A 13,517-nucleotide genomic window follows, 5' to 3' on the forward strand; every position below is an offset into this window, starting at 1 on the left:
GGACAGAGTTTAGCTTCTTAGTGATGTTAAGGGATGAAGGTGCTAATATTCAGTCATTCAAAAAGGCGTATTGGATTTTTTTAAAAAATATATATACTTAGAGCAAATATGTAAAAAGTTCAAATTTTAAAAATTCTGGTAAATTTCTGGGTGTTATATATTATTCTCAATACTTTTCTTTGTTTAAATTTTTAAAAAAGTGTCGATGCAGTTGAAATTGCTTGTTGCTCTCTGAACATTTGCGTCTTTCTTAAGAGATTACCGATTTTGTTCAGATGCACAAAAGTCAGGTGGAAAGATTCTGATTAGTTTCAGCCAGTCATGGTCATCCTGTTCCCCTTGCAAGTGATTGGTTTGGAGGTCAGCCTGTGACTCAGTGCTGGCCAATGAGATGTGAGAGGACATCTCCTGGAGGGTTTCTGGAAAAGGGTTTTTAAATATTTTTAGAAAAAGACATTAAGGGAGAATGCCCCCTTTTTTCAAGGCTTGATGTCATTCTTTGATGAAATGCCTGAAGCTGCATCATAGACTCATAATTACGAGGGCAACAGTCAGATGAGAAAGTTGACATGCTGGAGATGACTGTAAACATATGGAATCTTTGTCTTTCATGATATAAAGCTGTGAAATCAATAATAGTAGAGCTGCGCTATTTTTGGATTTTCTGTTATATGAGATGATAAATATTTGTAAGTTATATGAGGGCCAGGTCTTTATACATTTATTCTTTGTAATATCCCTTATTCCAAGAATGGTGCCTGGCACCATAGTATATAAAAAAAAATTTTATAATAATGTATTTAAGTCGGTTTGCAGCCAATGTTACCTTGAGAGATTTAGTGGGTTTTAATGGCACAATTAGAGGAAAAACATCTGTGTAAATGGTCTCAATCATGTTAATCTTTTATTTCTTTTTTTCTTTCTTTTCTTTTTTTTTATTTTTTATTTTGATGGAGTCTCTCTTTGTTGGCCAGGCTGGAGTGGTACAATCTCAGCTTACTGTAGCCTAGACCTCCCAGTCTCAAGTGATTCTAACAGCTTAGCCTCTCAAGTAGCTGATACCACAGGCACATGCCACCACACCCGGTTTTTTTAAAAGACAGGGTCTCACTATGTTGCCCAGGCTGGTGAAAAACTTGTGGGCTCAAGGGATCCTCCTGTCTCAGCCTCCCAATGTGCTGGGATTACAGGCATGAGCCACTGTGCCCAGCCTCAATCGTGTTAATCTTGAAATGTGGTTAATGAGTTTGTCTCTCTGTGCCATTTGCAGATGCTTATATGTTAAGTAACATTTTATTCCCAAGGAGTTTAAAATTATCTTGCTACTTTGATGAAGACAAAATCTAAAATTAATACCCCCCAAATCATGCTCCAAACAATTAAAACATGGGCAAGATTTTAATCTCAGGAGAAAGCAAATGAGAATGAGAAAATAATGTCATTTTTACTTATTCATTTATGTGCTAGAAATTTCCATTGTGTTTAAGCTGTCTTTCACATATAAAAAAGAATTAAAAAATTAGTATATGTGAATCTACTTCTGCAAGTGTGGAAACTTTTGTTGCACGATTTATCTGAATATTGTTGTTCGATTATGTGGGATAAGCAGCTTGTTCATTACTTCCTTATGGAAGAAACTCACCAGGATTTTCTATATGGGTTGGACAAGATAATTAGCACCATCCCAGTTTTTTCCTAAGTTAATTCTTAGAACTTCGCTTGCAGTCCTAAATTATCAAATTATGTCAGACAGAGGGTCATCTATAATGAGAACTGTTATTAGAATTAAAGCACAAAGATTTCCTTTTCTCAATGTATTTTAAGGGAATTTATGGAAGTCCTCCTAGTAACAACTACTCACCAAAGAACTTTGAGGGCTATGAGCACTACTATTAAAGTTTTGGAAATGTATAATAATAGAATTGATTTTCTTCTGATTTACCTTGTGTAAACTACCAGAAATAAATTTAATTTTGTAAATGTTCGGTTAGCAATCTGTATGTTCGTCTACGTAATTCCATATCTCATAACTGGAACTTCATTTGCATTCCCACTGCCCTAATCTCAAGGAGATACCAGTTTCACTTGTATATTAAGTTGGGTTTGCTTTTATTACAAGGAGGAAAAAACTTTCAGTTACGAAATTTGACTTTGACTTTTCTGACGCTGTTTTCAAAAAGGTTACTTAACTAGTATTTTAGATGCATTTCTCTACACATAGTATGATATCTGTAACTGAATCTTTAATTCCCTAGTTACAACAGAGTGAATTTCTTGAATCCTTGCTACACTTCCACCATCCTCATATTATGCTTTTACAGCAATTCCCTAGACTCGTGAAGGTGAAGGATGAGGTTTATAATGGTATTGAATACCAAACTGTTGCTTGATTTATTCAGGAAGGTTGTTATATGCTGGGATCAAGTGACAGCTTAAAAGCTAGTATAATTCATCATCATCAGTTAATTTTCACTTGGTGTCCACTGGGTGCTGAACATCGTACAAGGCTCTTTGTCAGCATATATGTGTCTGATACGGTTGACGGAATTCTAAGAATATAGGATCTTGTACTGAAGGAACTCTATATAATCAAGGCAAGTCAGCAAATGCCCAGTATTGTCAAACTCTGTGTACAAAATGTATTCTATTAAAAATACTTTATTTTTGTGAAGGGTTCATGTCAGTAAATTGAGGTCCCAGACGCAGTATCTATACTGCTACCAGAAGAAAGGGGTGAATTGGATAGACCAAGAGCAGTTATCTACTATGGTCTTGTTTTTGGCTGATCAGCACACACTTATGTGTGTATAAACATGCAGATAATGTCACAATGTTTCTACTTAATGAGATCCAATGATCCCTCACACAAACGTATATGTACTTCTCTCCCTAATGAGAAACAAATCAAAGTAACATCCAGATGAAGCATCTAGAGCTAGTGTCATGTTATTCCACAGACCTCTAGGTGATGTTTGTTCCTCTTCTGAAGTAATTCGGAAATCTGTCCTAAATCAAATTTGGAAGTAGCCCTTCATGATCCTGCAACATATGGCTTAAAACACCTCTGGATAGGCAGAACGTAGGATAGCCACAGTGTAAACTCTGAAGTACAGTGCTGGTCTAGGGAATGCACTATTTTTCCCTGGTTAGGGCTGGTACAGAAGATAATATGGCCAGGGACTATCATAAGCATCTTGTTGTTGAGTTTCTTCCCTGACCTTGGTCTGGGTTCTGTCCCAGTGGATTTGTTACTGAAGGATTATCTGTTAAGAAGATTCCCCTTGTTTGGGGACCTTCATAGCCATCTCTGAGAAGGGGTTCAAGGAGGATTCCCTTGCAGGGGCCTTAGCAGTTCTTTCTTTGTTGGCAACAAGGACTTGGATTCAGATTCCCTTAGGGTGGAACAGTCATAAGCATTTATTTGCTAGGCTGGGGATGTTTCTAGCAATACAGTTTCTTTATTATTTTTGTTGATTGCTTATCTATCTTATTTTTTTGTAGGTGGCAGTAGAGGATTTCATTTTCTGGTCACTGGCTCCAAATTTGTGTCAAATAATGATCTTTGACTCTGGTCCCTTGCTTTACCGCTTTCATTTTTGGGCTCTGGGCTATCCATATCGCCTTTTTTATCAATTTAATAGCTTTCTGTCACCAGCTGTACTTCTGCAAGTGGTGAGGCTTGACCTGGGTTGCTGCGCCTTCCCCAGGATTTACTCCTTGTGAGTGAATGATCTGAATGACTTAAAGGCAGTGAGTGGGGAAGGCACTTGGATGAGCCTGGAGTTTCAGTCTTCAATAGTTCAATCTCCTCCCTAATATTTCCAGCACTTTAGTCAGCATACTAAACTCAAACAAGTAACTTGGCTGCTGAAATTCAGCTAACATGTATATGATTATCATGACTTTAGTGGTCCCAGATCCCTGGCTACCAAGGCTGTTCCTTAGTTTGTACATGTGTGAATTGCATAAAGGCAAGTGGGGGCTGAACTTCAGTTCTTCCTCTACTCACCAGCGCTTGAACCACAGCAAGCATGACTTTTTGAAATGTGTCTCTACAGAGGAGAGGACCTTTTTGAGTTTACACAATAAGAAATTTATTTGCACATTGCTGGCTATGGCTGTATCACCTGTAGGTAAAAAACAGCTTTTAATAAAGCTGTCTACTTTTTCTAGTTGGCTTTTACTTCAACTAGTTAGAATGAAGTGTATTGTTTTGTTGTAGGAACTTCTGAAGGCCATAAAAAGTCTAACATACAAATATATGGACAGTTTTCTGCAGAGTACCATGAAGATCCAGTCTTAGTATACACATTTCAAGAACTGATGAGCTGCTCTTTAATATTAACTGCTGATTTTTCAGGTTAGGATGGAGTGATCTCATTGTTCCCATTCTTGCCTTTACTTAGCTAACTTCACATTTCAACAATCTACTTCTGATACAGGTGTTTATATTAGGTCGGAATTCTTGGTTTCAAACTTTTTAATATATATCCTTGTTTTATCAGAAAGCCTGAATCACACAGAGGGGAGTAAAGGGATCCAAAAGCAGGGCTGGGTCTGGGACCTCTATCGGAAAAGCATTCTGCATCTATCTAAGTTTGTCAATATATTCATTGAGTTGAAACCTGAGAGTGCTGCATGCTTCTTAATGGGAAGTCTTCTTGCATGCTTTGTGGCCTGTATTGCTTGCTTTTGTGCTTTTATCCTCAAATGAATGACAAATTTGGCTTTACATCAGGCTAGCTTTTGTACATCATAATTTCTTGTTAATTTCTCTGGATAATAAGCATTAGAGAAAAGCTATACTTGGATAAAATATAGTGGATTTTTTTTTCTTCATTGGTTTACTATCTGGGGATGTTTTAGTAATACATGCAGATCTTAAAAGAAAATGCTGATTATTCCCTTTAAAACTCTTATATTTGGATTTACTTTTCTATCACATCATCGTTTTTCTGAAAAGTGAAAGAAAATGTTTGTATATTAACTTGAAAATGTTTATTTGCAAAAAGGTTTTGGGCTGATTTACAGAAAAAAAAGTTAATAACACAGAATAAAAAAACAAAAGACAAATAGTAATTCAGGAATAAATGGGGAAAAATTATGTAGAGGAGGATAAGGAAATGGAAAAACAAGGGTTAGAGGCTGGGAAGCTAGGCCTCCCGTACATAGGAGGATCTGTCATTTCTCTCATTTGCATATGAAGTCCTAATGTGGGGGAGGGAGGGAATGTTTAGGGTAAGGGGTGAAGTAACTTTTGTAAGACCACAGAAATGGGAAATACTGACTCTAGCATTCAAACCCTGGTTTGTCTTGTTCAAAATCTACAGGCTTACCACTATTTATTTTTGCCAATATCTTGTTTGAGGAAAGCTGTTAGCAGTTACACATACATTACTCCTGATACAAAGGTGATCAACTCATCCCAGATTGCCGGGGACAGACCTGGCTTAAAACTAAAAGTTCTTCATCCCAGGAAGCCCCACCCCACTCCACCACCCCCTTAGACCTGAGTAAACTGGGATTGTTGGGTCACCCATCTGATATCCTCCTAGTCATGATTAGGATGGAAATTTGAGGAAATTTTACATAATGGTCTTCAAATGGCAAAGTAAGATGGGATGGATACTTTTTCTGCAAAACTACATGATATCATTATTATACCTCATTAATAATTAGACCCTGCGTTGTAAAGATTGTCAACTTTCTTTTTCTCTCTTTTTTTTCTTTCTTTCTTGAGACAGGATCTCCATCTGTCACTCAGGCTGGAGTGCAGTGGCCTGATCATGGTTCACTATAACCTTGCCCTCCTGGGCTCAAGCCATCCTCCCACTGTAGCCTCCCGTGTACAGGCATGTGCCATCACACCTGGTTAATTTTTTATTTTTTGTAGAAACAGAGTTTCACTATGTTGCTCTGGCTGGTCTCAAACTCCTGGGCTCAAGTGATCCTCCGACCTCAGCCTCTCAAAGCGCTAGGCTCTGCACCTGGCTCAGATTGTCTACTTTCTAAGGTCCACTGTAGCTGTGGATTTAGTAGCATTCTTTCTACTACTATTAAGAGATTGTTTATATGTTATTAATAGATTGTTTATATTTTTAGCCGATCATCATTTAAACATTTCCTTCTTGTGAAATTTGGCATATTTTAAGTCATTTGGGCTAAAGGCAGTTTATGTATCGTGTGTATATATATATATATATATATGAATATATGTGTATATATGTATATATTCACAGTACATAGTTGTTAATAGGCCTTGATAGAAGCTATTAATGTTTTATAGAGTCTCAGCATTAATTCTATAGTTTAAATAGGATAAAAGTTAATTCCCTATGGAACAGTAGGAAATGAGCATTCCAGGTCAGTGAGAGGCTCCCCTCCCTGCTGCCATACAGATTCCTTTTGTTTGGTCTCTGGAACATCTCTTAAGATATTTCACTCAGCTGTGGTCAAAACTGGTTTGCTGCCAACTGCAAAAAAGAAAGTATAGAGAGGGCACACCCGGGTTTTAAGGCCCAATCCTAAAAGTGGCAGAAATAATTCCTGCTCTCATTCCTTTAGAGAGAACGTAGATACATACCTGAACCTAACTACAAGGGAAAGCTGAGAAATGGGACTAGCCACGTACTCAGGACAATTGGGAAAATTAATTTGGAGAAGAATCTCTTACTCCAGGCATTATTTAAATCTAAGTACTCTCTAAATGTTCTTAATGAAATGCAGAAAAATTATTGCCTCTCTAAACACAACTTCTAAAGTTTTATCCTTTCTTTGGGGATGGGGGTAGTTGTACTTCCTGTTGTCGTCTGGAGATTTATTTTGCAATCATTAAAACCGAACTAATGTTAAAAATTCTGTAAGATGTGATATAATCATAAAACAATTGCCTCCTTTGCGAGTTCCCAGCCAGGTAGTTACAGAATTTGACTGGGATCCTTAAATTGATCAATGTTCCAAAAAATGTCAGAATTCCAAAATGTATTTCAGTATGTTAAATATATACATCAAATAAAATAAAGATGGAAAATATGATGTCATAAAAGAGTCCAGAAGCTCAAGAGGCAAATAAAAAAAAAGATTAGAAGGCCCTTGCCGGGGAACTAAAGAAACAGATACAGAAAGTGCCAGAAGCTTCTAGACTATGTCAGTATTGGGATATAGGGTCCATGTAGGGTCTCCATATTGAGGAAGATTTGGATCAAGTTGATGAAAAGAGTTGGGTATTAGGATGTTTATTTTAGTTGATTTTAGCCTAAATTCACATTATATAGCAATAAAAATGTAAGATAGTTTTTATCATGTTAGTTCATATTGAAATAACTTTTCATCTTCCTTTTAAAGCTGTTGTATATATGCAAATAATTGCATATATATGCATATTATATATATATATATCTTCTACTATCTGTGTATGTATTTGTCCCATTGTGACCATGGAGTAGCAAAGTCCTGGGCACCAGTAAAAGCTTTGTTGCCATCCCGGGGAAAAGTCATTTAGATTTACACCAAGTCATTTTCCCCCTCCGTATTCTACATTGATCGTTTTGTTACTGACAATTTTACATCCTGAGCATTTAATTTTGATTTTTTATGTGTACAACAACAATTTAAACTGAATAGCATGAGAATTCTTTTGTAATTTTATTAAATCTGACTTGTGTAAAGAGACCAGTGGCTGAAGATGATTTGCACATGCTAATAGATTATACGCTATAGCAAAATGTTGCTTTATATTGCTACTCCAGCAGCTGTGGTTTCAAGTATAGTTATTACTAGCTACAATATCACCAGTTTTTTAAAAAAATTGTCAAAAGAAGTTCATGCTATTGACTCATTTACTCCCATATTTATTATTCTTATTGAAAATCACTAGACCTAATTCTATTGGTTTCCTTCCTGATTGAAAACATTTGAACCTAGAAAGCGCAGTATTTCTTAAGTCATTTGTAACTATTCATCGTGGATATTAAAATTACAATCATGCTGTATTGTGTCAGCAATGATTTTTTTTTAATCTTTACACATATGCTAAGCCGGTGACCAATGCTATCCAGGTTTGAAGATGCTGAATGTTCTTATAAGTGGTATTTGAAATTTTGATGTGTATTGCATTCATTACTGAATATCAAGAATACTTTTTTTTGCTAGTATTATGGAGTAAATTTAAAATGGGGTCTTTTGTAGAAGCACCCATCCTGTTTAGAATGATATAACAGATGCTGAATGTTCACATATCAAACAAAATGCCAGCTTTCTGTAGAAAAGAGGTGTCAAAAAGTTTCTTTGTACCTTTAACGCATGTGATTATGTAGTACAAAATGCAGAGTTTGTAAAATTTCTTGAATATACAGGCAAAAAAATGAATAATTCAAAACAACTCATAAGTCTACATTCTATTGTCCCTTTATAACGCAGGCAGAAGATAGCAGTGCGCTCCCAATAGAGCTGAATTTGCACAAGTTACACCTCTGAAAAATGCCAGATGGTCTATGGTCTACTTTTGAGAGCTGTCACATATGTAAAGATTTGAAAAAAGAAAGACAGCTGAATGAGAGCAGTGGATCATTAAAGGGAGAGTGAGGGTCCCTAGGCATCACTTGTGTTTTAAGAAGCATTGTGTCTTTTCCATATTAGCATGCTTTTTTTTTTTTAAAGCCATACACAACTTTGACACAATAAGGAAGGAAATCTGTTTAAAGCCAAGTTGTTGTGGTTTAATCCGTCAGGTGTTTTTGTTCTTCATTTGAAAATAAAATCATGTTTCCTACTTGGTTTTAACTCTAATTTTACCATAAGATTCAAGTCATACCCATAAATAATTATCAATAAAGTTAAATTTAATTTCTGTTGAGATAGCTAATGTATTTAAGGCTTATCCAGTTTTGATTTGACTTACATAATACACACATCTGGCAAAATCATTCAACTAAGAAATATTTTAATGTTAAAAAAAACTAGAGTAAAGGGATAATACTTGGTTATCTGATCATAATCCAAACTATAGTGAAAATAATTAGGTGACAGTTAAACAAAAATAATGTACTATTATTTATCTGCCAACAGAAATGGATATCATTTTAAAGATTGAAATGTAGATAAACCATTAAGGATGCGTGAGAATATCACTCCAGCCATACCTAGTAATTTGCAAATAGTCAATTTTGATAGTAGAAAAAGGTCAAATATGTCAATTTTAGAATTTGGTAGCCAGGATACAAGTGTCTTTTACCACTCTTATTTTTATTTACTAAAAATATTTATTACATAGTAATTCTAAATTTATTTTGAATTATGAAATATGACAAGACGTTTTTGATTGACAAGGAGTCTCCCCAGCTTTGGTCAATGACATTTCAACTCAATCAAGCTCTCAGATTGCTTGAATTATTCTTTCCAGAGGAAAAAGTGGCTTTCCAGAGGAAAAACCAAATTAGGTTTAACTGTCTTTTTTGGCATCTTTTTAAATATGTATGCATAACTAGCTTTATGTTCAATAGCGGTCATTAGAATGTCATTCTAGTTGATACAAGAAGTTACAGAAGCAGCAAATTCATTTCTAAATCAAACCATTGCACACCCGTAAGAAATAGATCTCCTTTTACAGATGCTTTGTAGATTTTAGTTATGAAAAGGGCATATATAACTGCTAAACAGATGTTTACTTTTAGACTATTATTCCTCTTTATCACTAAAGAACTGAAAAACTGTAACAGGATGTTCTATATTAGTTTTTATAAATCAGATATTAATGCTAATAGACTTGGTGTGAAAGTGTACATTTAAGTAAAAAATCCATCATTTTTCTTAAAATATGATAATAAATGAGTAGAATATTTTGATATGTTAAGATGTTTTTCTTCACAATACATAGGATGTATGAACAAGAACTGAAGTAAACAATGGCTTACTAAAGACTTACTCAGATGCAAACTGTCTTTTTTTTTTCTGAAAAATGCTTGAAGTCTTATGTAGTCACCAAAGATAATAAGTCCTCTTTAGCACATTTATCAACCCCATGTATAACTGTTACAACCTTAAATGTAATACTTTTCCAAGTGGAACAGTTCTTCATAGTCTTATGTAATTTACATTTCATAATTGCTTATAATCATGAACAGAAAAAAAGACTAATTAAAACAGTAAGTTTTAGATTTTGAAATTCCAGGAAAGTATAGCACAGTAAAATTTTCACAATGAATGTTTTTTGTTGTTGCTGGTGATTTTGCTGAAAAGCTGTGATATATAGCTTTGCTTAAAATGTACATGATGAAGATAATGATGATTTTAATACTTAATCAATGTAAACAGATAACTTTTGGGGGGCATCAAGGCTTTTAGCTGCAAATATCTTGGCTAATTTAAATAGAAAATAAATTTATTAGCAGCACATAGATGCTCCCAGAGTTATACAGACAAGGATCATGTCCATCCATTCAGTAGGGCTTTTCTGTTGAAAACCCCACTGCTGTAGCACTGGGCCACTGTTTTGCTAGGAGGTGAGGGACACCATAAGTTGTCCCTCACTGCTAAAATCAACAAATACCTCTTCACTCCCTGTGTTGAGAGGCTCCACCACCCTGGTGTGGCTAACAGCTTGCATTGATCACTTCCAAATGCAAGCCATACTTCTGTTCTGGCAGAACTTAGGTCACATCCTTGTCCTCTAGCTCCAGAGTAGCCTAGGGATGTCGTAGAGGAATTTACCTAACTCCATGAGTGTGACCAGAATGCTGGACAACACAACACAACAGGTGAATATTCACATTTGTTTTATGATTCATTGTCTAAAAAATCATATTTGTTTGTGCTTATGCTATTAAAACAGTCTCCTCTATTTACACTTTAAATAAAAAGTTTTGTTTTTTATATATAGGCATTTAATACATTTGGAATTTACATGTACTAATTATATTAAGTATACTATACCCAAATATTAATTGTATAAATATTAACATTTATATAATTAATTATATTTTATTTATATATTTTATATATCATATAAATATTATATATGTATTATATAATATTTACATAATCAACATAATTATATTAGATTATATTGATATAACCATTAATATTTATATTAATATTATTATATTAATTGGTGTAATAAAATAATTATGCATATTATTTATATTGTACCCAAATATGTAGGTGTGTGCATGTCTACCTTATATTAATATATGAGTCCCATATTTGGGGCTCAATAATTTCATAAGCTTCATTGGCTTGTAGGTCTATGCCTGGTCCAATGCTGTACTGCTTTAGGTGCTGTGATAGAAATATCTCATACATCAAATCCTACAACCCTCTTTTTCTTCTAAAAATTTCCTTGGTCTTTCTTGATTACTCTTCCATATACATTTTTGGATCAGCTTGTCAAGTTCCATAAACAAGCCTGTTGGAAATGTTATGGAAATGGCATTAAATAATAAATCGAGAGAATTAACATAATTAACATATTTATACTCTCTCCACTTATTTGGAGAGAGTACCACACTTTTTTCTATGCCTTTCAGTAGTGTTTTGTAATTTTTGCCATAAAACCTCTGCCCATTTTTTTCTAGTTTAATTCCAAAATACGTATAGCATCTTTTGTTTGTTTGTTGGCTTGTTCTTTCTTTTTTTGCTATTGTGAAGAGTTATTTTTCTTGTTTATTTGTTAATTGGTTATACTCTTTGCTTACAGGAGCATTGTTGATTTTATATGGTTGTGTATCAATCTTGCTACATATTTAGACTTTCAGTTTTTATAGTCTTAAACTTAGATTATATATATACTATATATTTGAATGTTCCCCAGAACATCCAAATCTGTGCACATCTCAAAAATTTTGTTCATTCCTGTCTAGAAGTCAGACCTATTACATTTCTTTGTCTTGTTTATTGCTTGTACTATGATCTCCTGCACAATATTGCATAAGTAACGTAAGGGTGGGCATTTGACATACTTCTAAAGTCCTGACATTTAATTTTGGTAGATATGTTTTATTAAAGAAATTATCTTGTATTCCTAATTTTTCATAACTTGTTTATTTAAAAATCAAATTAAAGAATAAATATAGAAAAGATTTTCTCCTGCAGGATTCACAATGGGATTTTTTTTAAAAACACTGTATTTTTCTTTGTATTGTCTGGCTTTGAATACCAGAACTTATCATTTCTTTCTTTTATTTGAAAAAACAATTGAGTAGTTTGTTATTAGTAGTAGTATTGAGATAACACTGTTGTGTTTATGCACAAAGAGGGCTCAGCATATAGAAAATAATCAACATTCTCTGAATGAGTCTTAAATTACCTTTTCAGATTTCTAACTTAAATTTTCTTTAAAACCGCCCAAAACAGTATTTCTATGGTCTACTTTTTATATCCTTGTACAAACCCACTTTTGATGACCCCATTCCCATTTTCCATTTTAGTAAATTATACTTTCTGTATGTCTATGTTAGCATTTTTCTTTCTTTTCTTTGTTGCCTCTTCAGTGTTAGTATTATGGGTAAAACCCCAAATCTCTGTTACTGAATGTATTTTCATTATTTTAAAATATTAATTTCTTTTTCTTTAACTGGCTGACTTTTTCCTGTTTTTAATTTAGCCCAACCTCAGCGCTTGCCTCAGCTTCAGACTTCAGCACAGGTGCCGAGTGGTGAGGAAATAGGCAAGATAAAGAACGGCCACACAGGTCTGAGCAATGGAAATGGAATTCACCATGGGGCCAAACACGGATCCGCAGATAATCGCAAACTTTCAGCACCTGTTTCTCAAAAAATGCATAGAAAAATTCAGTCCAGCTTGTCTGTAAACAGCGATATCAGTAAGAAGAGCAAAGTAAATGCTGTCTTTTCCCAAAAGACAGGCTCTTCACCTGAAGGTAAGTTTGAGATATATGTAGATTTTATTTGACCAGATGTAAAATAATATTTCCTGGTAATTATTTGATCAAGCAAATATAATTGAAGAATCTTGCTTATCCTTCAGACAAACAGGAATTTTGGTAAAATGCAGATTAACTTTCCCAAAGGAAAGCACAAGATAGAAAAGGAAGCAGTGGCAGCTGACATCCTGCTTTTAGATAATCGTCTTCTAGAGTGAATAGTCATTACTTTAAATATAACTGCTATACTTCTTTTTTTAATGCCACATTTAAAAATATAAATACAACATTTTGATGGCATACATGAGTGTGTGTATTTTTATCCCTCCCTGATGCAATATGTTATTCTATAGTTCAGAGATAAGATTACCTGCTTGTATTTTTGTCTTGCAAATCGGTTCTTAAATAGACAAAGCTAAAATGAGAGAAAGATTAGGTAATTTTCATGCTCTTGCCAGGGAATAGGCCAGGTGATTTCTGTTGCTTGACTGACCAGCATCTTTCAGCCGCCACGTTGGCCAGCACCCGCAACCATCTCCACTCCCATCCCATTTCAGCCTCACTGTGGTCTGGTCTTCACCTCCTCCTTTAGAGACACTTGGCTGTGTTCTCTGTCCCCTGGAGAACTAGTTATTACCTC

The 13,517-nt window shown here is 34.6% G+C and overlaps 1 protein-coding gene across 5 annotated transcripts in view; it reads left to right on the forward strand.

The window, feature by feature from the left end:
* Window positions 1-13,517, forward strand: part of MDFIC (MyoD family inhibitor domain containing) — a 98,151-nt gene that overhangs the window by 46,308 nt on the left and 38,326 nt on the right. For all 5 annotated transcript variants that reach the window (XM_063815540.1, XM_016958059.4, XM_063815539.1 and 2 more), the window contains one exon: window positions 12,599-12,874. In XM_063815540.1, the coding sequence (XP_063671610.1) occupies window positions 12,599-12,874 (276 nt within the window). The remainder of the gene's footprint in view (window positions 1-12,598; window positions 12,875-13,517) is intronic.

This window comes from Pan troglodytes, chromosome 6 (assembly GCF_028858775.2).
Source record: "Pan troglodytes isolate AG18354 chromosome 6, NHGRI_mPanTro3-v2.0_pri, whole genome shotgun sequence".
Lineage (NCBI taxonomy): Eukaryota > Metazoa > Chordata > Mammalia > Primates > Hominidae > Pan > Pan troglodytes.